Here is a 25,646-nt window from a genome sequence, read left to right as displayed (position 1 = left end):
AGGACGGGCTGTGGAGTGCCATTTCTCACACACACACACCTGCTTATAACTGGAGGTGGTCAGGCAGAACACCAGCCTGAGGTGTCCAGTATGTGTAAAAAAGTTTTCTGGGTGTTGTAAATGCCTCCCTCTTAACAGCTGGAAAATAATTTATAAACAAGAGGTAATTAGGTTACAGAGGACACTTCTGAAGTGCAAAAGGCATCACCAAATGCATTTTGCATATGGGAAGGGGGAAGCACGCTTGTTTAGTGGCTGTCAGAAATCTCCCAGGGAAAGTCAGAGATTAAATGAGAAGTCAGGGCTCTGCTGTCTGACAGGTAGTTATTTCTCAAAGGTGGATGATACAGTGCAGTAGCAGACAGTGACCACTTACAGACAAGAAATAATTAATGGAGTTTCAAAATACTACTGCATTCTTTGCAACAGATGAAATCAGAGCATGTGTTACTAATTGGGAAATGTCAATGAAATAAACTTTGGTTTACCCATAGACTTACCCATTTGGATCCTTCTGATCCTTCTCCTAGTGGTGACGTGAGCCAACAGCAATCTGTGCTAATATGGGTCAGGGCTTCCCAAGTGCCAAAAAAGATTTTTGTAGGGACATTTCCTTATGCACACAGAATTTTGGGAGTTTTAGAATTATTAGATTGTTATGTGTTTTGATGGTGTTTTTAGAAATCAAATATCTTAATAGATACAAAAACTATTTCATCAGTCAAAGTTACTCTTCTTTCCTTCAGAGTTACTCAGAAAACATGACTTAAGCCTCAGAGAAATCAGGGACAGAAAAAAGGTGGATTTTGTTAATTAGTGAGGTACACATGGGGAGTCAAGTAAATTATTTTTCATTTCCCAAAGTCAAGTCTGATAGTAAAATGAAGGGTGACAGGAGTTAGGCCTATTCAGATGCTGTTCAGATGAAGGTGTGTCTGCTATGTGATGGCAGGAATGCCTGAGTATGTGGTATCACAAAAAGAGGAAACATAAATCTACTAATGGGATTGGCATTTATGGAAATGTTCCCCATGCTATCTTTGGCACTTGTGTAGGTTCTTGTCTGTAACTAAGAGATCATGTTCTGTAGGGAGACCATCCCTGACTTTTGAGTGTGGGTCCACAAGATTGTTAATCTAATGATTCATGCTTGCTTTTTCATTTCCTAATAATGATGACAAATATATTTGTCAGTAGATTATTCTGACTTCAGAATGAAAGTGCTTGTTGATGATGCAAGCCCTGCAGACTGCTGCTAACCACTCCTTCCAACTAAAAGCTCCTACGTGGAGTTCAGGTGGGAAGCTGCACTTTACAAGTGGCCACTTCAGCAGAGAAAGGAAAATAAAAACACTGAAGCTGCCCTCACTACATCTGGAAATATTAAAATTAACAGGTGAACTTTACGACCTGTACATGCCCCAAATGGAAACAGCAGAGCAATGCAATTTTGTGCAAAGAAGCAATGTCAGCTCATTCTGGGCTGGGAAGAACAGACAAGCTTCCACCTGTACATGAAGTGTTGCAAATACCTTTGCCACTCTGGCTGAGGCACAGAGATGTAGGTGAAAATGGTGACATTAGGCAATACATTTTTTTAAACACAGCTTTATTGCTGAAAACTCTGCCCCAGTACAGCTGCTTCTCAAAGCAAATGTCATCCATCAAACTGTTTGACACTTCAATGCCTTTCCTATAATCTTTAGAGAAGATTAAATTCAATATTTTCTTCTCCACAGGTGATTAATCTTCTTTTCTTGAATTTTTTTTATATTTTCTTTAAAAACTCTGTTCCTGAGTGTTTCATTTTTTAACTTTCATAAGGGAAAAAAGCAGACTGAAATTAGGTGCCTTGGTAGAAGATGTGCCTTCTGTGACAGAAATTTGGCTTCATGGGAACCTTAAATGAAACAAACTCTTGCCTCCTCTGTGCTGGCAGCCAGACGTCCTAGAGGAAAGAAAGGATGCTCAGGAAGTGGACAGGACAGAACTTACAGCCAGACCTACTCTGGACATAGAAAGGCATGTTCATGCTTGCCTGTGGAAGTCCAGTGTGTAGGAGCTGGTCTCTGTCCATGTGCAGCCCCTGTCACACCTGCTAATGTCCACGGTGGCCAGCCCTGTGAGGCTACTCTGTGTGTGCCCCTGTGTGTATGGATGGCTCTTCAGCAACACAACTGAGTATTTTGATTGTTTACTTTTTTTTCCACGGGACTTCTAAAATAGTAGTTCTTAAGAAGAACACACTCACAGGCCTACACAATAGTAAAGCAAGATGGTTTTCTAGCAGCAGCTTGATGGTATCTTAGTTAATGCCAGGCCTGAATTCTATGTATTTCTTTGTGTACAGAGATTAAAAATGCCCACCTTACAGGGGACTAGATTGTTGCACTGGACCATTGCTTTCCTGCTTTTCCTGTCTTCAACAGTAAGTCAGTCTGATTGCTATGTGAGCCTGAGCCTGCCAACAGCTTCAGTGCAGCAGTTCCGCACCAAGACTGTCCAGAACAGCAAGAACCCAACATGGAACGAGACCTTCCACTTCACCATTCAGAGCCAGGTTAAGGTAAGACTGCTCCAGACACCTCCAACAGCTATTCTTACTAGATACCATGCACACCATATAGTCCTTCCCCTCTGAGGTCCTTCTGAGATCCTTTGTGCAGTATCCATACTCTCTTACTGTACTTATTTATATTTTGATGGTTTGCTAAGACTGTATCTGCCCGCACAGTCAATAGAGTACACAGAGAGAAACTGCAATATTTCTATTTTTTCATTCTTTTCCAAGGTCCTACTGCTAAAATTAAATATCTGTAGCATGTTATATTTGTTAAACCCTTCATATTTATTTTTTGTTTTCCCCAGAACATTCTGGAGCTTAAAGTTTGTGATGAGGACAAAGTAACTGAAGATGACCATCTCCTCACTGTTTTCTTTGATGTCTCCAAAATCCAGCTTGGAGAAAACATTCAACTAAGTTTCCAGCTGAATCCACAGGTATGGATAAAATTCAAAGACAAAGTAAAGAGGGTGTGGTCAGGTGAGAATATGCTTGTGTGGAGAACATGCCAAGAGAGAGCAGGGGGGAGCAGTCACCAAGAGGCCCTGCAGTATGGATTCCATTTGTCCTGCAAGGCCTACACTAGTGGATAAGATGCTAGGAGTATACGATACTAGAAGTATTTCAGGTACAACGTGAAGAAAATTAGGTCTGTGGCATGTGAAGCAACAAAAGGTTTATAGAGACCGCTGAAGGGCACAGATTCCTGTAGGGTATCTCTCTCCACAGGATACCAAGCTGTTGTGACTACCTTAATTTTCTTTTGCAGGGAAAAGAGGAGCTGGAGGTTGAATTCACAATGGAGAGCAGGTGTGTAAGACGAAAGCTGGAAGTGTAAGATGGAAACACAGGGGTACTGCTACAAATTAGTTCACACTTGCAGCCCCCTAACACTGCCAACATCTGAATAGAACAGAAGGTAACTTTGGGTACAGTGTTTAATGAAGAAAGAATGCATGATGGTGCCTGGTATGCATGCATCTACACTGGGCATCCAGACACACAGAGAAGCAAGTACAGGTGCTAGTGGGAGCATAGAGATATCCCTGATGGCAGCTGTTCATCAAGCTGAAAGGCACATTCTACATAGGAGGAAGTTTTAAGTTTCCCCTCTTTACTGTGAGATCCCAGATGTTTGCTCTGTCATAACTAGGTTTTTTTTCTGTTTCTTTGCTGACTGTACAGTTTATAGAAAGAATAAACATGTCGATCAGTCCTTGTGCTGCTGATTTTTAAGGCAAATGGTATTTCCCCCCCCTTTTTTATGACATGTTGGATGAATTCAGCAAATTTTTAGCTCTGATTCTACAGTTTGAACTGAACAATTTTGGGCAACAGTGTGATTATGCCATCTGTGTACATTGTCTTCAGTGTGTCAGAAAATTATCCTCTCTAATACACTGAGGAACTTCTCTGTTTGGTGGATGTCCACAAATGTTGCAAAATTCAGACTAACCTGTGAGAGACAAATTGGATTGAATATGCATGTGGAATTTCTGATTCTGTTTATCTGTGCTGCCTGTTCAAAGATAGACTTTATCTTTAAAAGATAATGAAATAATGCTTAAAGAAGAGTCAGTAAAAGAGAAAAATATGAATGTGCTGGTTTTGAATTGATTGTTTTCCATTTTGTCTTTCAGTCCAGATCCTCCTGAAAACATTATTACTAATGGCGTTCTAGTGGTAATTTTTATTTCATACTCCTTTTCCCTTCTGTATGGGAATGCTTGTTGCAAAGCTGGTGTTAAAGGTACCAGGCCATTGTGATGGCATGGAGGCACTGACCAAGTCCAACACAACACAGCTGGTGTTGGCATTGGCTGTCCCATGTGGTCCCAGTTCACACTGGGAAGAGCTTAGAGCAGTGAAGACTGTCAGTGCTTACCTCTGCCTAAACTGAGCTGGGCTCAGGGGTATGACATGCCTCCCTCTGCCCGGGGAGAGCTGGGCACCCTGTTTGGAGAGCCTTCTCCTGTGGCTGATCCTCCCGCAGGCCCTTGCAGGGCCATTCCTGCAGACAGAGCGAGCAGATCCCTTGTCTTTCCTCATCTCTGTGCATTGTTATTTCCTATGGGGAAGTCCAATCCCATCTCCCTAGACCTGGTAGTGAGTTTACAGGCTGGCACCCCCTCTCCCCTGAGGTCTGTGCCCCAAGGCCCTGTGGGCATGGGTCGAGTGTAGTAGATGAGGTCGAGCTCTGCTGACAGTGAGTGCCTTTGTCTCTTGCCCTGCTGTCTCTTTCAGTCCCGTGAGGTTTCCTGTTTGGACGTGCAGGTGAACGATGGGAGGCTGAGGAAGGACACTATGGGTGAGCCTTTCACTGACTTACAGAGCAAATGCCACTTAATGGCAGAAGCGCTCCGTGTTTCACACTTGAATATGCTGGTCTTAAAATTATTTAGGATGCAACACAAAATCTCACTGATGCCAGTGGCCTGTGGAGATGGTTGTAGTTGATCAAAAATATTCTGATTATTCCTGAATTTGGTGACATGAGCATGTGGTCTAATTTCCCCACAAAATATTTTCCTCTTTAGTGACACCTTGCCAGATGTTTACAATTTTCCAAAGCATTTGTGCAAGGAATTGAGGTTTTTTGGGTCCTATACTTGAAGTAAATCCTGTTGTCTCTGGATTCTGGGACAAAGTAATGGGCAGAATGAGAATTGGGCCTCTTTTACCTCCTAACTTCATAGAATACTTTAGGTGTAACAACATAAGACATGCCACTGGGTGAAACACAAGACACAGTATATTGAGAAAGACATTTACTGAACACTTAAAGCAGTGTATCACTGCCATGTCAAGCCCATACTTGTGGAGCTGTGTGCCTCCTACTCGATTTTTCAACTATCTTCTTCTAACATCTCATGATGACCCCAATCTAGCACACTGCTTAAGCACCTGGATGATCCAGTTGAGTTCAGAGAAAAAGTTTGCTAGATGTGACTGAAAATGTTTTAGTGAGGTAATTCTTTTGAAAGCTGACTATATACTTTGGACTGTGTAGCTTTACAGAATATATTTCACCTTGAACCTTGTGGATTGATATCTTTCTGCACAAAGGCCATTTTTTTATTACTGCAACAGATATATCAGATGCTTTTGGCATGAAAGGAAAAAACCATCAGACATTATTTAAGTGCTAGAAATATTTCAAAAGAAATATTACAGGTTGAAGGAAAGAGAAACATGATAGAGGGACTGAGATTTAACTGATATGAAAGAGAACTGTGGTCTGATTAAAAAAAAACACCTTACTCCCCAAAGTCCAAAATTTACAAAGTATCTCAGCAATAAGATAGCATATAATATTACTACATTATTCTGGTGTAATAATAAGGTATTTTGCACATTTCAGACTTTCAGAAGAGTGTCTCCCCAAACTATTATTGTAAATCATTACCTAATGAACAGAGCCGTAGTATCTGCTATCACATGTATTTGGAAGTGCAGTGGTGCTGTAGCAATAGTCACTACATGACATGTTCTGTACACCATCTCTAAAACCCTCAGATAAATCAGTCTATTTATTCTTCCTGTACTTTGGGTATCAAATTGATGTTGTTACTTTAGGAAAACATATATTACATTACTGTACAAGCAAATTATCCACTATTTTTGAAGAGCTTAATTTTGAACACCTTTGCTTCAGAGAGAAAGTTTGCATTGACTGTGGACGGGTCGTATGAAGGAACCCAGACGCACACGCTGAGCTCCTGCCTGTGCCCCACGTCCCCGGCCAGGTTCCACTACATCAAGTACAATCAGTCGGCGCTCACTGTGGCTCTGCCGCGGCGCAGACGCCTCAGCAGGGTACGTGAGCACCACTAACATGTAGCCCTTTCACTGGGGACCTCCAAGACCTGAGTGCGTGTGCAGATCTGTGTGTGCTGGGAATTGGTTAGTGCATGTATGTGAGACAGGAGAGACTGCTTTTATCTTCTTCCTCTCCCCCTTTTTTTTGTTTTTTTGGTCAAATCAGTAACTTGTTTATTTTTGTCTTACCCCTTTTTCCAGTCTATATCAAGTCAAAATGAAAGGGATATGAATGAATCTGTGACTCTACCTCTGAACTCGCTTCCTATACAAGAGAAAATATCAATAGGAGAGGTGAGAACAAGTCTTTCTTAGCAGGAAACAGCCCAACACCACTCAGTTCGGTGGATAGTTAGTCTTAGAGCTCAATGATTCAGTTCCAATCAGACGCAGCATGCAGTGGTGTAAGGTATGAGTGACAGTCGCTCTGCAACTATGCAACAGTTACTTTTTCTTCTGTTTTGCGGTGGATCCAGGCATGCCCTGGGAAATCCTGTTCTGAGTTTAAACTAACTTCCTCAGGACATGTCTAACGTGTATGTTTATCAACATAGTATGCACCCTAACAGTGTGGCAATTAGGACTTATATTTGCAAAGTGAATGCCTGAAGTAGAAGATAAAATAGAGATCATCCATATGTGTATGGTTCAGTTGCCCAGCTTTCAAAAACCTTTCCAAATAATGAATGTTAAACTATGAGAAGCTGAAGAGCCCTAAGCCCACCTAGCTTGGGTGAATGGCTTACTTTTATTCAACCTAGATTGTGCTGGAACTTGTGAAGGTCTCTCACAGTCCAGACCATTGCTGGCCAGATTCTCCAGCCACATTGCTGAATTCAAAGATAGTGAAATTCAGGCCCTAGGTGGAGTTGGGGGAGGGAGGGGCAGGAGTAACAACCTGAGCTTGCTTACACTGTCTGTATTGCAATTTTCAGGACAGGACAATTGACTTGTACACAAAGGCAAATGAATGGTAAGTGAGTCTCCAGCAAGACCTGATTCTGTAACTGGGGAACATCTGCTTCTACACAAAGCTCATTTTAAATCAGTGGGGGTCGATGCAGGCTCAGATGGCAGCAGATTGTGAGTTCATCGTGGGTTGTAGGCTTTTATTTGTGAGGTTCTCCTTTTTAATTGATGGCAAATTAAATAATGGGTCCCCTGTCCTCCAAATTTCCAAGCTGCTAGTGCGTCTCAGCAAGAGGTCTTGATTTGTGTGCACTACTGTGCCAAAAGATGGAGAAAGCAGCTCCACAAAGAAATCACATTTCTGAATTATACAAACAAAATAACTTCAAGGCATGGTAGCTATTTCTCTAATATCACAGCTGCAGTGCCTGTATCTAGTTACAGGATGCATGGCAGCACTACTGAAACTTGAAAAATAAATTATATGAGCAAATAAAACCAGAAGTCTGTAGTAGACACCACAACAGTGTCATGATTTGCTTTGCCTTCCTATTTACATTCTCATTTTCAGCCACAGCAATTAGCAGAGGCCTGTCTGTGGTGCTGTTTTTCCCCATTTATTACATTATGCTGTCCACAAACTGGTCTGTAAACACACACAAGCACAGCTGGAGTTGTCCACAGTGACTAATAATACAACAATATCTGTGCCCTGGTCTCAGGACTCAGGGTCTGTGTTTCAGACCAAGAAACCTTGATGCTCGCCTGGGGTTTGACCTCTGCACAGATGAACAGAATTTCCTGCAAAACCGAAAGAAGGTAGTTGCTGCTGCGCTAAAGGACGTTCTTCATCTGGAGGAAGATCTGCAAGAGCATGAGGTAACTAGTTAAGGGCACTTTTGGGAGATTTTTCTCTCTCCTTTCCCTCAAGCCTGGAGATAAGGGATGATTTTTTTACCTCCATCTGGATAAGGAGTGAGGATTGTTAACATCAGCTCATTCTCCAGGGCACTTTGCCACCAGTGTAGTCTCAGCTAGAGAGTTAAACTGTCTATTTAGATGAGCAAAATCTGTGTTTCCACTCAGCTTTCAAGTGAATTAGTTGAAGGCATTTCAAACCAATAGTTTGGTTTGTGTTTCTTAAAAATCCTCTCTGAAGTGCCAAGACCTAGTTTATCCCACAGGGATGTACAGTATAGAGAAATGTTGCTTTATCTCTTAATTTATGTGTTTTATCTTACAAGTGTCTGGATGCTGCTTTTGCGTTTCTGTAATCTTTTGACATTATTTGTGCCTTAATGCCACTCTTTCATCTATACTTTCTGCTCTTTTTTGTGTCAAACAGGTGCCTATAGTGGCTGTGACCACTGCAGGGTGTGGCATAAGAGCCCTCACTGCCATGTATGGCAGCATTTTGGGTCTCCAAAAGTTGCGTGTTCTGGATTGTATTTCATACATCAGTGGTTCATCTGGCACAACATGGTGAGGAATCATTTTGATACTGTTGTTTGGATCTTGTTGTGTTAAGAAAAGCCTATGTTCTGTCGCGGTTTCAGAAAGGGTAAAAGTGATCAATTGAGTTATTGCTTCCATCTTTGGGCTATGAGTCACCTATGAAAGAATTATTGAGCATCGTGATCCATCCCTAACCAAAAGAGGAGACTTTATTGGAAGTTAAACATCCTTAATCCTACGGAAAATGATCTTTCATTGTTATCTACTCTTTGACAGAAACAGCATTGACAGCTGTTGTCTTGCATCTCAGATTAAGTGATTTTTCTCTGGTTGCCTTTAGACTTTCATTTCTGCTCAAAGTAAACTCAAAGAGAAGAGTAACTAAAAGATAAAATTATATGCATCCAAAACTCTACAAGGTTTTCTTTGAGTTTCAAAAGCATCTTGGTAATGTCTCCCTGCATTCCATTGTGTTTCCTCTCTGCAGGACAATGACAAAGCTATATGAAGATGCTGAATGGTCGCGTAAGGATCTTGGGGAAGTAATTATTGAAGCACGGAAGCAAGCAGCCAAGTGCAAGATGGGGGCTTTTTGCTTGAAAAGTCTGAGGAATTATTACAGAGAGCTGAGCCAAAGGACCCAAGCAGGACATAAAACATCTTTTATTGATCTGTGGGGGCTCATGATTGAAGCCATGTTAAATGATGGGGTAATGTCTATACATCTTTCTTCTCATAAAGTTGTTGACTTAATATTTACAACCATTGCAAGAAACTATACCCCTAGGAAGAGACACCTGGCCAGTAACACTGTACTTGGTGCATAGGCAGAACACCAATTATTTACATTAATATCTTGGAGACAGAGTGTATGTCTACACTGGAGCCTGAAGTGTGATGGAATGTGCCAGAAATGCTCAGACTAGCTCAAAAGTAAGCATACTGCTGATTAACACTACTGCTGTGCAAGAAATTTTTAAGGTTCTTAGGTGTTTTTTATGATCCTATGATTTTATCTCTCCACTGCTGCAATATTTGCACAAGTTGCAATCTTAACTTGATTGTACTGCAGATATACCCATTGTGTTCAGCAGTTTGTGACTTAGTGATAAGAAAGTATATAGATCCAGAGCTGGTGAGATATATTAGCTACAGTGGGTGCCTTTCAGCTATTTTGAATTTGATCTCCCAGAATCTTCAATTTCTAATATTATTGTAACGATACAAGCAAAAACTTTCCAAACTTTCTCCAGACTGATGATATCTGGAAAAAAGTTGGAAAGTTTTTTTGAAAAAATTTTCAAAATTATGTAAACATGGTTTACTTTTTAGATGAAACAGATAAGAATAAATACTCTCATTTCATATAATCCACACAGTGATTCCAGCCTCAGTGCTACATAGCAAAATTTGCTAGAACTTAATTTGGCTGAAGTATACTCAAAATCTCCATTTCCTGTATAAGTCATTAGTATTGGACAGCTCAAGGACTTTTCCTCTGTGGATTTTAACTTTCAATATAGTATTTAAAAAAAGAAATCTTGATTAGAAGGGTCATTAATGTGCTGCCTTGAAGAGCTCTTATCATTAACAGATGAAGTATATGATAACAGCTGAATTACCCAGATATGCAGTATATTCTAACTTACATTTAACCCTACAAAGCTAGAACAGAATGTGAAGTGATTCACTGCTGTCATTGTATACTGAAAGCTGAACATGGCCAGTTATCTTAACAGAAGTTGTTCCTGCTTTCTTGTCCTCTGTTATTCAAGCACATGGAAGTAAATTTAGGAGCGAATTCAGGAAAATGATGTCTTCATCTTTATAAGCTGATGTTTTTAAGGAACTGATTATAAGCTAACTCTTTGGGTTTTTTTTCAAATCCAGAAAAGCCACCACAGACTTTCTGATCAACGTCAGGCAGTGAACCAAGGTCAGAACCCACTGCCCATCTACCTTGCCCTTAATGTCAAGGACAAAGTTGCCACCAAAGACTTCAGAGGTAATGTTTCAATTGTAAAAACAGCTATATTTTCACCCAGGGAGATACACTGTGGGGATACAGTAAATAATGATGAATTGTTTTAAATTCTCACTCCAAGCCCAGAGAAGCAGTGTTCAGAAATGTAATGAGTAACTGGGCATGATACATGTCAAGAGTTCAATATTTTGTAAGATCTCTTGGCATGTGATTGTCTATTTTCAGGTATTAACTTCAGACTAATAACACAACATAATTCTGTGACAAAGTCTCAGAGATGATATTAATTCTTCAAGAAAGTAATTCACTAGACCTTTAAGTTTGCTGAGTATATGTTCTGGTCCATGATGGGAACTATACGATCTTTAAAGTCCTTCCCATCCAAACTATTCTGTTACTCTGTTTCTCATAGCTGGCTAAAGGCAATAGAAGTCAACGTGAGTTCTAGTCCACCTTCCATGAGAAAACTTTGTACTCACTAAATATAAAGAAGAATTTGAATTTTCTCCAGCCCTGACATAGTCCTTCCACAAATCTGGGGACAGTGTGATTGCTGGTTCAGCAACAGCTGTTGGCAGGGTTTGCTCAGGACACACGCTGAGTCCGTTTTCTTATGAGAGCCAGTGTCTGAGAGGCTGATTCCAAACCTGGCAGCTGGGCTGTTTTCTATAGTGGAGCTAACCTTGGTGCATGCGTTGGCAGAGTGGGTGGAGTTCACGCCGTACGAGGTGGGCTTCCTGAAATACGGCGCCTTCATTCGCGCTGAGGATTTTGGCAGTGAGTTCTTCATGGGCCGCTTGATGAAGAGGATCCCTGAGTCACGAATCTGCTTCATGCAAGGTAACTCACCAACCTGGGGGAGTGACAAGATTTTAATAGAAACATCAACGATTCAGGAATTCGTCCCCGGAAACCTGCTGCTGTCAGCATAAGGCAGCAGAGGCACAGGGTGAGTCAGCTGAAAGGCTCCCCAGGGAAGTGGTCACAGCACCAAGCCTGCCTGAGCTCAAAAGGAGTTTGGACAGTGTTCTCAGGCACAGAGTGTGATTCTTGGGGTTGTCTAGGCAGGGCCACGATGATCCTTGCAGATCTCTTCCAACTCAGGGTATTCTATGATTCTATGTTTCCTGAGGCTCATTCAACTGCCCGTGTCAGCAAATATGGTTTTATCATTTGGTCTAAGAGAAAAATAAACTAAAATGGCAAAGACGTTGTCATGTAACTTTGTGAGTGCTTTTGAGGCACTCATTTCCTGTAGCTTGCGAAAACTTTTCAAAATTGAAAATATATGATACTCTCTGGAAGCCAAATAAAATGTTGTAAAGAAATCAGTGGGGTGAGAAAGAGGACAGTCAGAGAAGGAGCTGTCTGAAAAATATTTCTTTATGAAAGGAAAAAGGAATTGAAAATAGGAACATGAAAATTGAATTAAAAATATTTCCAGGTAAAACACGGTGAGAGGGAAAAGACTTGGACTTTTTTTCTGAAATAAGTTTGCCTAAATAAGTTTGCATTTGGAGTCTACTACTGAAACAGATTATGAACTTACACAAAAATTGAATAGAAATTTGAACAAGTTAGAGAAGAGCTGGGGAAGGAGCAGAAGGCAGTTTTAAAAGAACTTGTGTTTACATCTGCATTGCTTATTATACCTCTCTGACTTTCTAGGAATGTGGAGTAGTATCTTCTCCAAAAATCTCTTGGATGCCTGGCATGCAGCTGACAACTCAGAAGACTTCTGGCACAGGTGGACCCAGGACAAAGTGACTGAAATAGGTAAACCAAAATACTTTCCTACAGACCCCTCTAAAAAGGGCAACTGTATTCACATTTCCCATTTTTTTAGCTTTTCTGTCATCCTGTTTCTCTCAGTCTCTGGGTATGGGATATACCAGAAAAATGACATTATTTGATTTTACTGAATAATCAGTGCTTTGCTTAGATAGTGAGACTGTGACAAGAAGGAAAAGCACCATCAGACAGGCCTTGATGTAAAGGAGATAGGGATGGACACATATGGTGGTCTCTAAAGTGTTGTCCTTAAAAAGCTGGGAAAGAAATACTTGTGTCAAAGCCTCATGTAATCTATTTGTTAGCCAGAAAGAAGCTCGATTGTTTCAATATCTCCTTGCCCTGCACAGCACATCCCTCCCTCAAAATCTGAAAGACTTAGTAGACAAAAAACAAGTTCAATGTGGTGGAGCTCTTACAGCAGCTGAGAGAAGCAGCTCCATGCTGAAAGAACACTCCTTGGAAATACTCATGAGCATCTTCATAACAAAATTCAAGCAAAGTTGGTCAATAGACTTGGGCCACATTTCTGCGGACTATGTTTTCATAAAATATCCCCAAAGTCTTATGTTCGAGTTTATATAAATAATTTGCAAGTTTTGTTGAATTCAGGTGTCCACAACTGAACCAAATAGAGCAATCTAGCTTTTTAAAAGTAAAAATATTTAGTTAGAAATTAAAATGCTGAAATTTTTCTATGCTTTTCAAAATAAGCTTTAAATTTAATATTTAACCTAAAAGCCGTAATCCCTTAAAATGTATTAATAAAATTATTTTCCCTGTTTGCTGTTTGCTTGGAAAAGTGAATTACTTCAGTGTGTACCAATGTCATATTATTTTATGAGAAACATATTCTTTTTGCCATGTGTAATCAACCAGAGTTTAGAAAACACAAGTTTATACTTTTGTCACAAAATTAACTGAAACTCACAGCAGGTCACAGGGAAAATCATGCAATGCTGAGCTGTGAACACACGATTACAGAAGACCCAGTGACCCTTTCTCCTCTTTGTGTCTAGCCTCTGCTTAATTATGGTTATAATTCACTTTCATGCCATTTGTGCTGTGTATCTGCAGAGGAACAGCCGGACCTGCCTGAGAAGCCGTATGAGATGGCCACGTGCGTTTTCACTCCCACGAGCGGCCTCTCCACCACGCTCCGGGACATCCTGACGGATCGCCCCGCTGTCTCCAAGTACCACAACTTCCTAAGGGGCTTCCAGATGCACAATGAGTACATCCAGCATGAACAGTTCACAAAATGGAAAGGTGTGGATGGCTCCCCTGCCTACAAATCTCATTGGGGCAGGCACAGGGGCTGGGAATTAGTGGGATGTTTGCATGTCCCGAAGAGAACTGAGTGGGTTTTGTGGTTTCCTGTTAGTGCTCACTGAGAAGAGGGAGAATGAAGGAACTACCCACACCTTTCACTTTCAGTAACACAAATGTTCAATTATTTAGTCCTTGGGTACTCAAAATCCACCCAGGAAAAAAAATTCCTCGGACAGAGCTCTGCATATAAGGCAACCTTTGTGTAGGTTTCAGTGCAGTTCATGGGTTTAGAAACACAACAAAATATGAGTGGAGAGGCTGAAGGAGCTTTAGGATTGCTGCATGCTACCTACTCTGGCGCAAAGGGAAAATCCTGGGTGGGAGGGAAGCTCACCTTCCTTTTGCCTTCTAACTTGACAGATGCCTTTTTGCAGTTTCCTAATAGCTCTGAATCTTTTACTCTTAAGACACTTTGCTAGACACCTCTCCCAATGACCTGAGAGGCAACTCTGAACACCTGGAGCTGGTGGATGCAGCTTTCTTCTTTGAAACCAGTTACCCACCCCTTCTGAGACCAGAGCGGAAGGTGGACGTCATCATACACTTAAATTACACAGGTGGATCACAGATATTGGTGAGAAATCTCAAAACTGATTTTCTTTCACAACAGCTTTTGCTTTGCTTTCCACTACTTTCAAACAGGTGTCTATGAAACATGGAACTTAGTGGAATTTAGTAACATGCTGTTTTCAAACCTTTGAAAAAGAATGGAAATTTCTAGAGAGGCAAATATGTGTATTTTTCTCAAATTACTTTTGAAATATCACTAAGTTCTTCACCAGTGAAACACAAACAGGCAAAGTGAAGTTAAGAAAGCCTTGCTGCAATGTTTATTATGGTCTTATATATAATATTTAACACCACAAATATAGTTGGGAAATGTCTGTTATTCAAGTGCTGAATTTAATCTGCATTTTGCTTATAAATGCATGAGTTTTTTCTTCCTTTTTTATTTTAATGTTGATTTTCTAGCAAGAACAGCCTAGTGATTAATGGATTTCTTCATCTCTATTTTATCTTTTTTAATAAATACATTTTTTCTCCCTAAATGGTGGACTTGAGCATTTACTGCTCTTGCAGGTATCTAATTTGGTTAAGATGGTTATATACATTTTGAAAGCAGTATTTAGTATTTAACTACAAAGTTCACTGGTGAATGTTCTGTCAGTTGTTCAAGTGGAAAACATTTAAATGGTGCAATTACACATGAAAAATACTTGTCTTTGTACTTCAGTGGAAATGATAATATCTTCAACAATATTTCTTTCTTATAGTCTGAAATCTTTTGGAAATACTTAATTCAAAATGAAGTGATACTTTTTTGTTAGATATTTTAACAAAGTTGGTCACCACAAATGGGCTTTCTGATGAATGTTTTTAGTGCTATATGAGGTCTAGAGCATGTTATTTGAAAGTCTCATGTTATTTCTAAAATTCAAAGCTATAGACATGGGTAGATTGGTCTTAAAACCCTGCTAAAGTTTACTGAGGTCAATGCACAAGTTATCCTGCTATATAAACAGATAATGGGACTGGGACTCCTACTGCCTTAGACTGCAAATATAGTTTTGCTTAGAGGCATATTTTTTCTCATTCAGTTCTCATTTAATTAATGGTCTGTGAAGTGTTTTGAATTTATCTGTTCTGTTTCTACATCATATTCTCATTTTAGAGATGTGCCTTAGTACAGGTTTAAACTCTCTTTGCCATCTTGATATTAGGTGTTTTCCTGAAAGACTATTTCCAAATGGTTCCTCAGGCAACTGAATAGCAGTCCTTGGGGCTGCATGTGTCCATGTTATTTCTGCTGTCTGATTCTCAGTCTGTTTCGTGCAACTTTGCATGAACTGCTGGGCTTTGGCAGCAGTCTGATCTTTGCTCTTTTTTCTGTTCCTTGTGCTGCTGCTGTTGACCAGCCCCTGGAGCAGGCTTGCAAATACTTTGCAGAGCAGGAAATTCCATTTCCCTGCATTGGACTGACGGATGATGAGAAGAACCTGAAAGAGTGCTACATGTTTGATGGTGCAGACACCCCAGGAGCTCCTCTGCTGCTTTATTTTCCATTAGTGAATGACACTTTTCAAAAATATGTAGCACCTGGTAAGTTAACAGTACCGCGGTAACTTTATTGACTCAAGGAACATTCCCACTCCCTGGGTGTTTTTCCCTCAATCCAACAGAACCTCCTTTTGTTTGCTTGTTCAAACAAGTGAATAGATTGCAAAATGGGATGATTCAAACTGCAAAATCTGGTGAAGTCTTGTGCATATTTTTATTTGTGTCTTGGTGCAATTCAGGGAATAGAAGAAATGTGTTCCTCAACTAGAAGAATGGAAACTAATCTCCTCTTGTAATTTCTGAGAGTTTACTTTAGTGAATAGAACAAAGCATATTTTTCAAATTATGTGTGGTTTTATGACACTCAGATCTAGGTGAGAATCACTGGTTCTGTGAAGGGCCACTATGCCTACTATTTAGGCCATTTAAGATGCTGATTTAATATGCTGGAATATCAAAGCAATCGTACATAAAGTGTCCTTCTGGATTAGTATTTGAGACGGAGACTTTGCTTTTAAGATGGTATCCAGGCCAATGAATATTCTGCTTCGTCTTGTCCCGTATATCTCTATTCCTTTCAGTTTGTGTTGTACCAAAGAATTTGCATGGTAAGCCTCGGGCAGTGGTGACCTCACAAAATGATGTGCGTGAGCTGGCCAGTAGATGGTGCTGATTGCAATGGAAATTACACTTGTTTTATTCCAATAGGCTTTGTTCTGAAGCAGATTTCTCAGAGATCATAGCACTGCACTTATCTTCATAGTAACTGCATCTATGATCTCTCCCTAATTATTATTGACCTATCAAAGTATGGTATTTCTGTGGGACTATACAGACACATTCCTTTTTTCTCTTGACAGGCATGACACGTACTGCTGCTGAAATGGAACAGGGCAAAGTTGATATCTCCAGTTTCTCCTCTCCATACTCAACCAGGGAGGTCTCGCTGAAAGCAGAAGATTTCAACAAGCTGCTGAAGCTGGCTAATTACAACATAATGAACAACGAGAACATGATTCTTCAGGCCTTGCGCATGGCTGTGGCACGGAAGAAACAAGCCCTGAGCCAGCCAGCATCACAGGCACAGCCCTCTGCTTGAACAGCACTTCCCTGTCCCTCACTAAGCATTTACCAAGACAGCATACCTGTGATAAATACTTCACCATTCTTGACAGGGGCCATAGCTTTATAAGTAACCTTCTCAATCTTATCCAGAATTGTGGTATTAAACTCAGCAGTTTCTGTTGTTAATACCATCTCACTGTGATGTTCAAAAGATGAAGATTCAGCTGTGTGTGATAGGGAAATAGCATTAGCTCTCCTTGTCTGCAATCTCTTATGGTCTTGGTGCCTAGCTGCTAATATTTTTTCATATGCAAAATATTTTGGCCTTGGGACAATTGGTAGCAAAACCATAAAGCCCTCTTCAGACATCAAAGGTGATTGCCATGCAGTATCAGTTTAAAACATTTTACTTAGTTTTAATAACCTGAATGAAATGGGCTTCTACCTTTAAAGAGTTTTGTTTCCCACGTGCTTCTTTTTGCTCATAAATTGTCATGAAATCAATATTTTATGAAGCATGTTTAATTTTTCAAATTTGTGTTGGACAACAGAGATATGGATCAGTGGCCATTTAGGTCTTTGACCATCTATTCTTATCAGTTAAACCAAACTTAGAAATTTGATTTGAAGGACTATTGCTATTTCCTCTCACAACCAACTGTGTCCTATCTCAGATCACACATATGTTCTGAAGGTATCTCCCTGAAATGCAATTTTGCTTAGTATCATCTGGAACTTGTTCAGTACAGTGTATTGAACTATTTTGAAATCAGAGAGCATGTGAAGGGGATTGCAGGATGTACGGTAATTGGACACTGGAAACATGCAGTAAGATACCAATTTTCTGCTCACTGCATCACAGTGTATCCCACACTCAAACCCACTTAAGGCCAAGAAAGGTCCAGCAGAGAGAGATGTGGAGCTTCTGTTTCTGGTGAATTCTTCCTTAGAGGTAACTGGAGAGAGAGAGAGAGGTATTCTTTTCTAGATCTGGAGCTGGTTAAGAAGTTGATTTTTACTGGTTTTACATGAAGAAACATTGTGAAAGAAAGGCAGATGCTGGCATCTAGGAGTTTGTCAAGGGTCAGCCAAGATAAGCCTTACAGGAGTCCCTCAGAGCCTAAACAAGTAGGCAAGAGCTATAGAAGAGTATATTCTTTCCACAAATTTTCCAACAAGGTACATGGATAATTTCTGCCTTATATTCTGAAATCCTGCTCACTGTTTTATTTGAGCTCATGAGCTCAAACTAAGGTACCTGAACTGTCAAAATGGGTATCATGATTGACTCCTTAATGCCTGCCAGGGAGGATATAATTTTATTTGTCAAAGTCCTCCCACGACTGCAAAGTTCCAATATCCTACTGGAATTCCAACTTTGTAAATTCTGCAGGTCCCGAGGAACTCTGGTGCAGTTTCGATTCTCAACTGTTGTTCCTTGTTGGAAATATTTTTGTCAGGATTAGATACTGTGATTTTTGCCTCTGAATTTTTCAGTGATGGTGAGCACCTGCTCCTTCCTGATTTTACCAGCCCCATACTGGTTGGAAAACACATATTTCCGAGACAATGAAAACAGGTCCCTGTAGATGTCTGGTACAGCCTGCTTTACCTTTTGTACGTCCCATCTCAGAATCTGTGATGCACCTTAAAATCTCAGGTGATCTGAAGGAAACCAGAAAAGGTTTCCTTTTCCTCAGCCACTGGCATGGTGTCTTGTAGGTTCACACTTGTTTTGTCCCAAGTGCCAATTCTGGCACTACTACTAGATTTTCTTCAAGCAGAGGCATTTGACAGCCTTGACAGCCAATGTCTGAGATGAGCTCTCTCCAGCTCCATGCCCTGCAGCACTTCCTGTGGAGAAAATTCCTGCAGAGAGAACTTGGGTAGGAGAGGTGACAGAGGCCTAGAGATTGGCCCATTGTTTCCCTTCCTTGTAAGAACCTGAGCTAGTGAACACATCTTTTGTGGGTAAAACACCTCTTTTTGTATACTTTTGTTACTAATATTTCTGCCGTTACTGTGTGTTTCTTATCCCACTGTTTTTTGCTTTCAGTAAATTGTTATCTCAACCCATAAATCTCTCCTTTTGTCCCTCCCTTACCGGATGGGAGGGAGGAGAGGGGGTGGCTTATCGAGAGTTTAATTTCTGGCTGGTGTTACACCACCAGAGGGTGGTCCAGTCATTCCCTACCTCAGCTGGACATGGCTGTGCTAACTCTGCAGGGCCAGGTTCCTGCAGCACAGGGTGCACCCATGAGGGCGGCCAATGTGAGAAGCTGCCAGAAGCTTCCCGCATCTCGAACAGAGTCAATGCCTGCTGGCTCCAAGACTCACCCACCTCTGGCCAGGGCCGAGCCCATCAGCAGCAGTTGTACTGCCTCCAGGATAATGTGTTTGAAAATGGGAAAAAACCCTGTGCAACATCAACTGAGAGGAGTGAGAACATGTGAGAAGCAGGCCTGCAGATATGAAGGTCAGTGAGGGAGGACTAGTTCTAGACTTTGGAGCTGCGATTCCCCTGATGCTAAACAATTGTTAAATAACTATTTAACTGGCTGTTCAATGGCCATGGTGAGGCAGGCTGTCCCTCTCAGCCCTTGGTGGCCCATGGTGTAGCAGATATTCACCTGCAATCCCTGGAGAACCCCACACAGAGCAAGTGGGTGCCTGAAGGAGGATGTGACACTGTGGGAAGCCTGTGAAGGAGCAGGACCTGTGGGCCCATGGAAAAAGGAGTCCAAACTGGAGCAGGTTTGCTGGCAGGGACCCACACTGGAAGGGTGTGTTTCTGTGGGACTGCACCTCAATGGAAAGGACCCACCCTGGAGCCGTTTGTGATGAATTGCTGCCTCTGGGAAGGACTCAGGTTGGAGAAGTTCATGGAGGACTGGTTTCTGTGGAAGAGACCCCACACTGGAGAAAGTGAAGCTGCCAGGGTGGAAGAGGTACTGAAAATCAGGAGTAAAATAAAGCCCAAGGAGAAGGGAGGGGTGGAGAAAAGGTGTCTTACAATTTAAGTTTTATTTCTGATTATCCTATTCTGATTTGATTTATAATAAAGTAGGCTTATTTCCCCAAGCTGAGTCTGTTTTGCCTTGATGATAATTGGTGAGTGATCTCCGCCTGCCCTTAATTAAATCCATTTGTCTTTCATTAAGTTTCCCCTCCCCTGTCCAGCTGAAAAGGATGGGGTACATGATAAAGTGAGTTGGGTGGGCACCTGCTATCCACCTAAGGTCAAACCACCACAGCTTCTCAGTGTTGCTTGGTTGTGTTTTGTTGAGGGTTTTGAGATTTTTGGTTGTGGCATTTTAGGAAGTTTTCTGTGTGCTTTTTTTTTGTTTGTTTGTTTGTTTGTTTTTTGTGTTGTTTTTGGTGTGTGTTTTTGTGGAATTTTTGGGGGGAGTGTGGGGTGGAAGGGTTTACCTAAGGGGAAAACATTTTTCCATAGTCTCGGTAACAGGTGTTCCTGCCCTCTCATCGTCTTCATGTCATTCCTCTGGACTTGCTTCAACTGGTCCATAATTTTTCCAGTGCCAGGACTCCAGAGCTGGGTACAGCACTGTTGGTGGGGTCTCATCCCAGCAGCAGCAGAGCAGAAAGGCAGAATCCCCTCCTTCAACCTGTTGGCCACACTTGTTTTGCATCTCTTTAATTGAAAGGTTATTGAGGGTAGATTCCTAACCCTAAAATGGTTGTTTACTTAAGTAATTTTCATTCAGGAAAAATTTTGTAAGGTCAGAAATTACCCTATTGCATATGTTCCTGGCATGTGAGGGTGGAAGGAGAAGACAGGTTGTGGCTGCTCTGAGCATACAGTATCACCTCCTGCAGCTCTGAAGAGGTGGTTTCATATCAGACACCTGGGCATGTTATAGCTGGACCCATACAATGGCTACTGATCTGCTCCTGCACAATTTTCTGACAGAAATTTGAAGACTTTGGTGTCATTTTAAAATCACAATTACATGACACTGCATTGTGTTTAAAATATCAAGATGTTAATATTTAAGATTAATCAATGTGTGCCTTGAAGTTTTGTGTTTGTGCAAGTCTTTTGAAAGCAGCAAAATTTAAATCCCATTAACAAATATACTAATTAATTAGGGAAAACATCTACCAATAAGCAACTTTAGCCCCTCTATCTCCAAGAAAAGGAAAATAAATACTATTTGGTTGAAGCAAAGGCCTTCTAAAGTTATTTTATTTATGATACTTTTGTTTGCTGATTGTGGTGCTGTGTGCCTACTTGTAGCTACAATTATCTTCTCTGGTTTGGTAATTGCTGAGGCTTCTAGAACATAGATATCCATGCATAAGTGCTGTGTGTTATCACACCCTTATCTTGAATGGCTGATAACTCTTGGCACCTTGGTGTGTACAGCCTTCCCCAAACACACATCTCTGGTATTTATCTATCAAATAAACCCAGCAAACTCCCTCCCCTTTTCTTCTCATACTTTCCCTTCCATGCAATGAGGAAGGTGGGGCTTGGATATACCACTTGCTCCTCACCAGGTGCCTCCTTAAATTTTGCATAGGTAGTTTGTGAATCACAGCTGTTGCCTCTGATAGTGAAGTGACAATCCATCTCTGACCTGTATGCAGCTGGGAGCAGGATGGGCTCATACTGGAGTGCTCCTGAGGTAAGAGTGTGAAAGCTCTAGGAACTGAAGATGGCCTGAGGTGTGTTTGTGTCTGGGATTCTGGTCAGGAGAAGAGGACTCGTGATCTTTTATTTCTAAGTTCATGCATGTATTTACTTATTTATGTAAGGATGACTTGTACCTTTGCTGGTATTAGTTGCTTTGTGGAAGGCAGTCTTGGTAGTGAAGCTCAGCCACAATGGGTGGTTGACACAGAGGCTGAGAAGCTTCTGAGTGCCTCAGAGGAGCTTTCTGTGAATTTGGGATGAATCTGTGGTTTGACCCAAGCATTATGTAAGCTGTGCTCATTCACAGTGCAGCATCTGCCAGCTGTGACTACTATAAAAATATGGTGTCCAGGTAGCTGTGCTGGCAACCACAGTAGTGATGCACTCAGGAAGGTCACTGCCTAAAACCAGTGATTAATGGTGATGGTCTTAGTTTCACATTTGTCCATGACTTATGCACAAAAAAAATCTTGATCTGTCTAAGAAGTTGGGGCATGGGTCTTTTTTTTCTTTTGTTCATTTTTTTGATGGAACATAAGTGGAAGAGAAAACCCTAAAACTGACTGTTGGGTTCCAGTGAATGAACATACTCTGTCTCCTTCTCAGTTCTGAAATTAACCTTCAGTTTGCTATGAACAAGTTATTTGATTATTCTGTGCCCTGCTTCCCTGGTTGTATAATGGAGATTATAGAGCTTCTCTCCGTATACATGGATATGTGTTGAGATAAATGTGTATTGATGCTTGCAGATCTCAAATGGGGCATCCCCATGGCTTAAGAAATAACACTCATGAGCGTATAACCAATCTAGTCAAAGAAACACTAAGCATCTACAAATTCATCTTTTTAAACAGAACCTGGCAATGGTCTTTGTGTGGAAAGTATGCATAGAAAGCAAGGAAAGAGACTGTCCTCTCTGCTCTTCCCCTTTCCCTTGACCACTGAAACAGCATCAAGAATAAAAGTAGAGATTTCTTAGAGATAGGGGAGTGAGGGGAGACCTTTTCTACCCAGAACCTAAACCCAGACACATTACATTAAAACATGCCCTTCTCTTTTGGAGTTAGACATAAAAACATACCAAGGTCAGCTTATCATAATTTGAGAGTGATGGGAGAATTTGTAACTTCTCACCTGGATCAATTCCTAACTAGATAAAAAGAGAGGAGTGACATAACTCCCTTAAGGAATTTGGTGGAGTCATTTTGCTTGTAGAGAATAGGAGAGGAACTCGGTAATGCTTTCAGTGAAGCAATAGCTAAAATTTCAGGTATTAAAATCTGCAAGAATTTGTAATTATTTTGAGTCAGGTCTGTTATTTGCCTTTCCTTCTGCACTTGACATTTCAGCTAATGATCCTTCTGCAAATATCCAACATCTGGTTTGATTGGGGAAGTCTTGTTAACATCTCTTCCAAAGCTGTTTTCTTGCATCTACTTTTTCGTGTTGTGCTGCATTGTGCTAATGGTGCCTCACTCACTAAACAGTGCCACAAAAAAATTATTTCTTGTGTCAATGACATACATACACAGTGGTAGTCCTTCAAAATTTTTCCATTTTTTAAACTCTATGTAGATGTGATTTTAACTTCCAAAGTAGTGCAAGCAGTTCATAGTCCAATTTTGCTGCATGGCTTTGAAAATTGCAACAGGAATTTGTGGGAGAGCATCTTTTATGAAGCATAAGCAATTTAATGTTAATGCAGGTAATAAATTTTTTCATTTTTCTGCAGAGTGATGAATGCCCTTGCTGTTCATTCTTTGTGAAAATCATAAGAATGAAAAATCTTAGAAAGGCAGATCTGTGTGAGTATTGCAGTCTTTCTTTGCACTTTTTAGTAGTTTGGTTCTGAAAGCAGAGAATGTGTGCTTGCTACTGGCATTGTAACTAGTATCTGTGTATGAAGTGACACTATGGTTTCAAATATTGATGAATACTTGAATTTGGACTATGCTTTGAATACATTTTTATATAAACAATACATTTTGGTTTATTGCATGTTACTATTATTAATGGAAATAATAAATGTCTACTGTGGTGTACTGTAAAGTACCTTAACTGCTAACAAGGTTCAGAGCCAGACTGATGAAAAAATTCAGGTGTTAATTCTCAGTTGCAGTTTTTGAATTTCTTTTTGCTTTAAAGAAAATAAAAGGTAGAAGGAGCACTATATGTCCTATTGTCAAACAGCTTCTTTTTCTGTCAAAATTTCACTGAAATGTATTCGAATTAGACTTTTCAGGATAAACAAATACCACTGAAATGTTTCTGAGGACTTGGAATGGGTAAAAGTGGGAGTGAAGAGAGAAAAATATCAGCTGTTCCTCAGTTAAGAGAAAGAAAGGTCAATATCTCAAATACCTGACTCAGAAATAACAAGTCATGAACAAAATGGAAAGGAAGTGAATATAAATCTTTGTGTATCAAATAAGACCAAGTGAACACAGCAACTGTATTTGCCTCCATGGAGATTCCTATTTAATTCTTGGTTTTCTGCCATTGTGTCTAGCACAGGGATACTGTCTTTATTTGAAAACAGCAAATCTTTAGAAAAAAGTGAAAGGATGTTTCAATTTCCTCTTTGTCATTTCCATCTCAGGTGAACAGTTTTCTGGCATGTCACCACCCCAAGGGAATTTCTAAGCTGCCCTGACAGGCAATAGCATCCAGATAACCACCTGCAGAGCTGATAATCAAATGTGTACCTCTGGCCTTAAAATGAGGGATGTTTCTCTCTTTCTCAGCACTTTAAAATGTTTCGAAATTATGATCTTTACATTCTTACAGACAACAGAACTTCCAGAAATCCATAGCTATTTATCTTAGCTGCTTATCTTTTATTAGTATTTATCCTGTATCTTCATTTTGAGCAGATGATTGATTACCTGACTTCAGGTTTGAAGCTATAACACTGGAGATTTGCTTCCAAAGCCAGATGTGGAAGAAGGTCTTGGATACAAAGAAGCAGAAGAAGCAGTGCTAGGTGACAGGGTCTTAGAGGAGCTGCTTCATTCACTCCCTATTCCAGCTGCTTTTTTTTTTTTGTGTGCAAGAGAGCATCACATTTTGTTTACCCTCTGAGAATCAGGACCAAGTTACCAGTGTCAGTGAGTCAGTGAGTTTTTATCTCCCCTGTGTACATACACTATCTCAGAGGAAATAATTTTGTTAGTAGAGCCATGCCACATTGTGTGATACACACAGCACAAAAAATGAGACGGTTAGAAAGCATTATATTGAATAAGAAAACCAGTGTGAGAGTGTAATACACTTCTTTATGTGGCTCACATTTATTTGTTTTAATTACTATTTCTGTACATCTTAAAGTTGTTAAGAGAGACAGAGATGAGGACAGAGAGTTGAAAGATGGCACAGAAATAATTCCAGCTGCAAAGAGCCATTGGTGTTCTGTTGGAGTCAGAATCTGGTTTTGGAAGACTGCCTGTCAAGCATGAGTGCACTTTGCTTTCCTTCAGCTGTGGCATTGCACACCTCATGGGCTCTCTTTGTGCAGAGGGGCTGCTACCCACAGTGTCCATGTCTTCTGGTACATGGACATACAATATAGGACTTATTTTTTATTATGCTTAGCTGTGGCAATCACATATAATCTTTTCCCTGTGTATCAGACAAAAGGTTGTGTTTGAGCATGGTGTAAGTGTAATAACAAGGATTAGGCTGCTAATATGCATTAAAGTCTGTTAGGAATAAGGCTTACTTATGAACCAGAAGGAATGGCTCGCTAATGATGAAGGTTATCAGGTAACTATAATCTAAGTAGTATGTATAATGAAGACATAGCTGTTGCAACTTCTAGGCATGTTTGAGTTTGGCTAAATTTTCCTAGTGAAAATTTAAAAGAATAGTGATACCAGACCAGTCCAAAGTCTCATTTGAATTGAGAACATGTCCCCAGAACTGGCTTATGATAAATGTTTTGGGGTATGGCAAACACTGAACCATGCTTTTTCCTGCCCCACTTTTTCAAAAGGTTTGTGGTTCTTGAGGTCTGT

General features: G+C 40.5%; 2 protein-coding genes across 2 annotated transcripts in view; both read left to right on the top strand.

Moving 5' to 3' along the window:
* Positions 1-19,977, top strand: part of LOC132074286 (cytosolic phospholipase A2 epsilon-like) — a 29,048-nt gene extending 9,071 nt beyond the window's left edge. Inside the window, exons 5-22 of the mRNA XM_059473987.1 lie at positions 2,430-2,566; positions 2,869-3,000; positions 3,333-3,373; positions 4,204-4,246; positions 4,808-4,871; positions 6,219-6,379; positions 6,584-6,676; positions 7,318-7,355; positions 8,014-8,170; positions 8,637-8,773; positions 9,234-9,456; positions 10,637-10,751; positions 11,433-11,570; positions 12,399-12,506; positions 13,599-13,790; positions 14,261-14,427; positions 15,770-15,953; positions 16,772-19,977. Of these exons, the coding sequence (XP_059329970.1) occupies positions 2,430-2,566; positions 2,869-3,000; positions 3,333-3,373; positions 4,204-4,246; positions 4,808-4,871; positions 6,219-6,379; positions 6,584-6,676; positions 7,318-7,355; positions 8,014-8,170; positions 8,637-8,773; positions 9,234-9,456; positions 10,637-10,751; positions 11,433-11,570; positions 12,399-12,506; positions 13,599-13,790; positions 14,261-14,427; positions 15,770-15,953; positions 16,772-17,010 (2,369 nt within the window). The 3' untranslated portion in view covers positions 17,011-19,977. The remainder of the gene's footprint in view (positions 1-2,429; positions 2,567-2,868; positions 3,001-3,332; positions 3,374-4,203; positions 4,247-4,807; positions 4,872-6,218; positions 6,380-6,583; positions 6,677-7,317; positions 7,356-8,013; positions 8,171-8,636; positions 8,774-9,233; positions 9,457-10,636; positions 10,752-11,432; positions 11,571-12,398; positions 12,507-13,598; positions 13,791-14,260; positions 14,428-15,769; positions 15,954-16,771) is intronic.
* A 1,621-nt stretch (positions 19,978-21,598) lies between these two features.
* Positions 21,599-25,646, top strand: part of LOC132074527 (cytosolic phospholipase A2 epsilon-like) — a 33,735-nt gene continuing 29,687 nt past the window's right edge. Inside the window, exons 1-2 of the mRNA XM_059474390.1 lie at positions 21,599-21,625; positions 23,366-23,438. Coding sequence (XP_059330373.1) covers positions 21,599-21,625; positions 23,366-23,438 — 100 coding nt within the window. The remainder of the gene's footprint in view (positions 21,626-23,365; positions 23,439-25,646) is intronic.

This window comes from Ammospiza nelsoni, chromosome 6 (assembly GCF_027579445.1).
Source record: "Ammospiza nelsoni isolate bAmmNel1 chromosome 6, bAmmNel1.pri, whole genome shotgun sequence".
NCBI classification, from domain to species: Eukaryota; Metazoa; Chordata; class Aves; order Passeriformes; family Passerellidae; genus Ammospiza; species Ammospiza nelsoni.
Note: the sequence above shows the minus strand (reverse complement) of the source record. Positions and strands in the feature narration are given on the sequence as shown.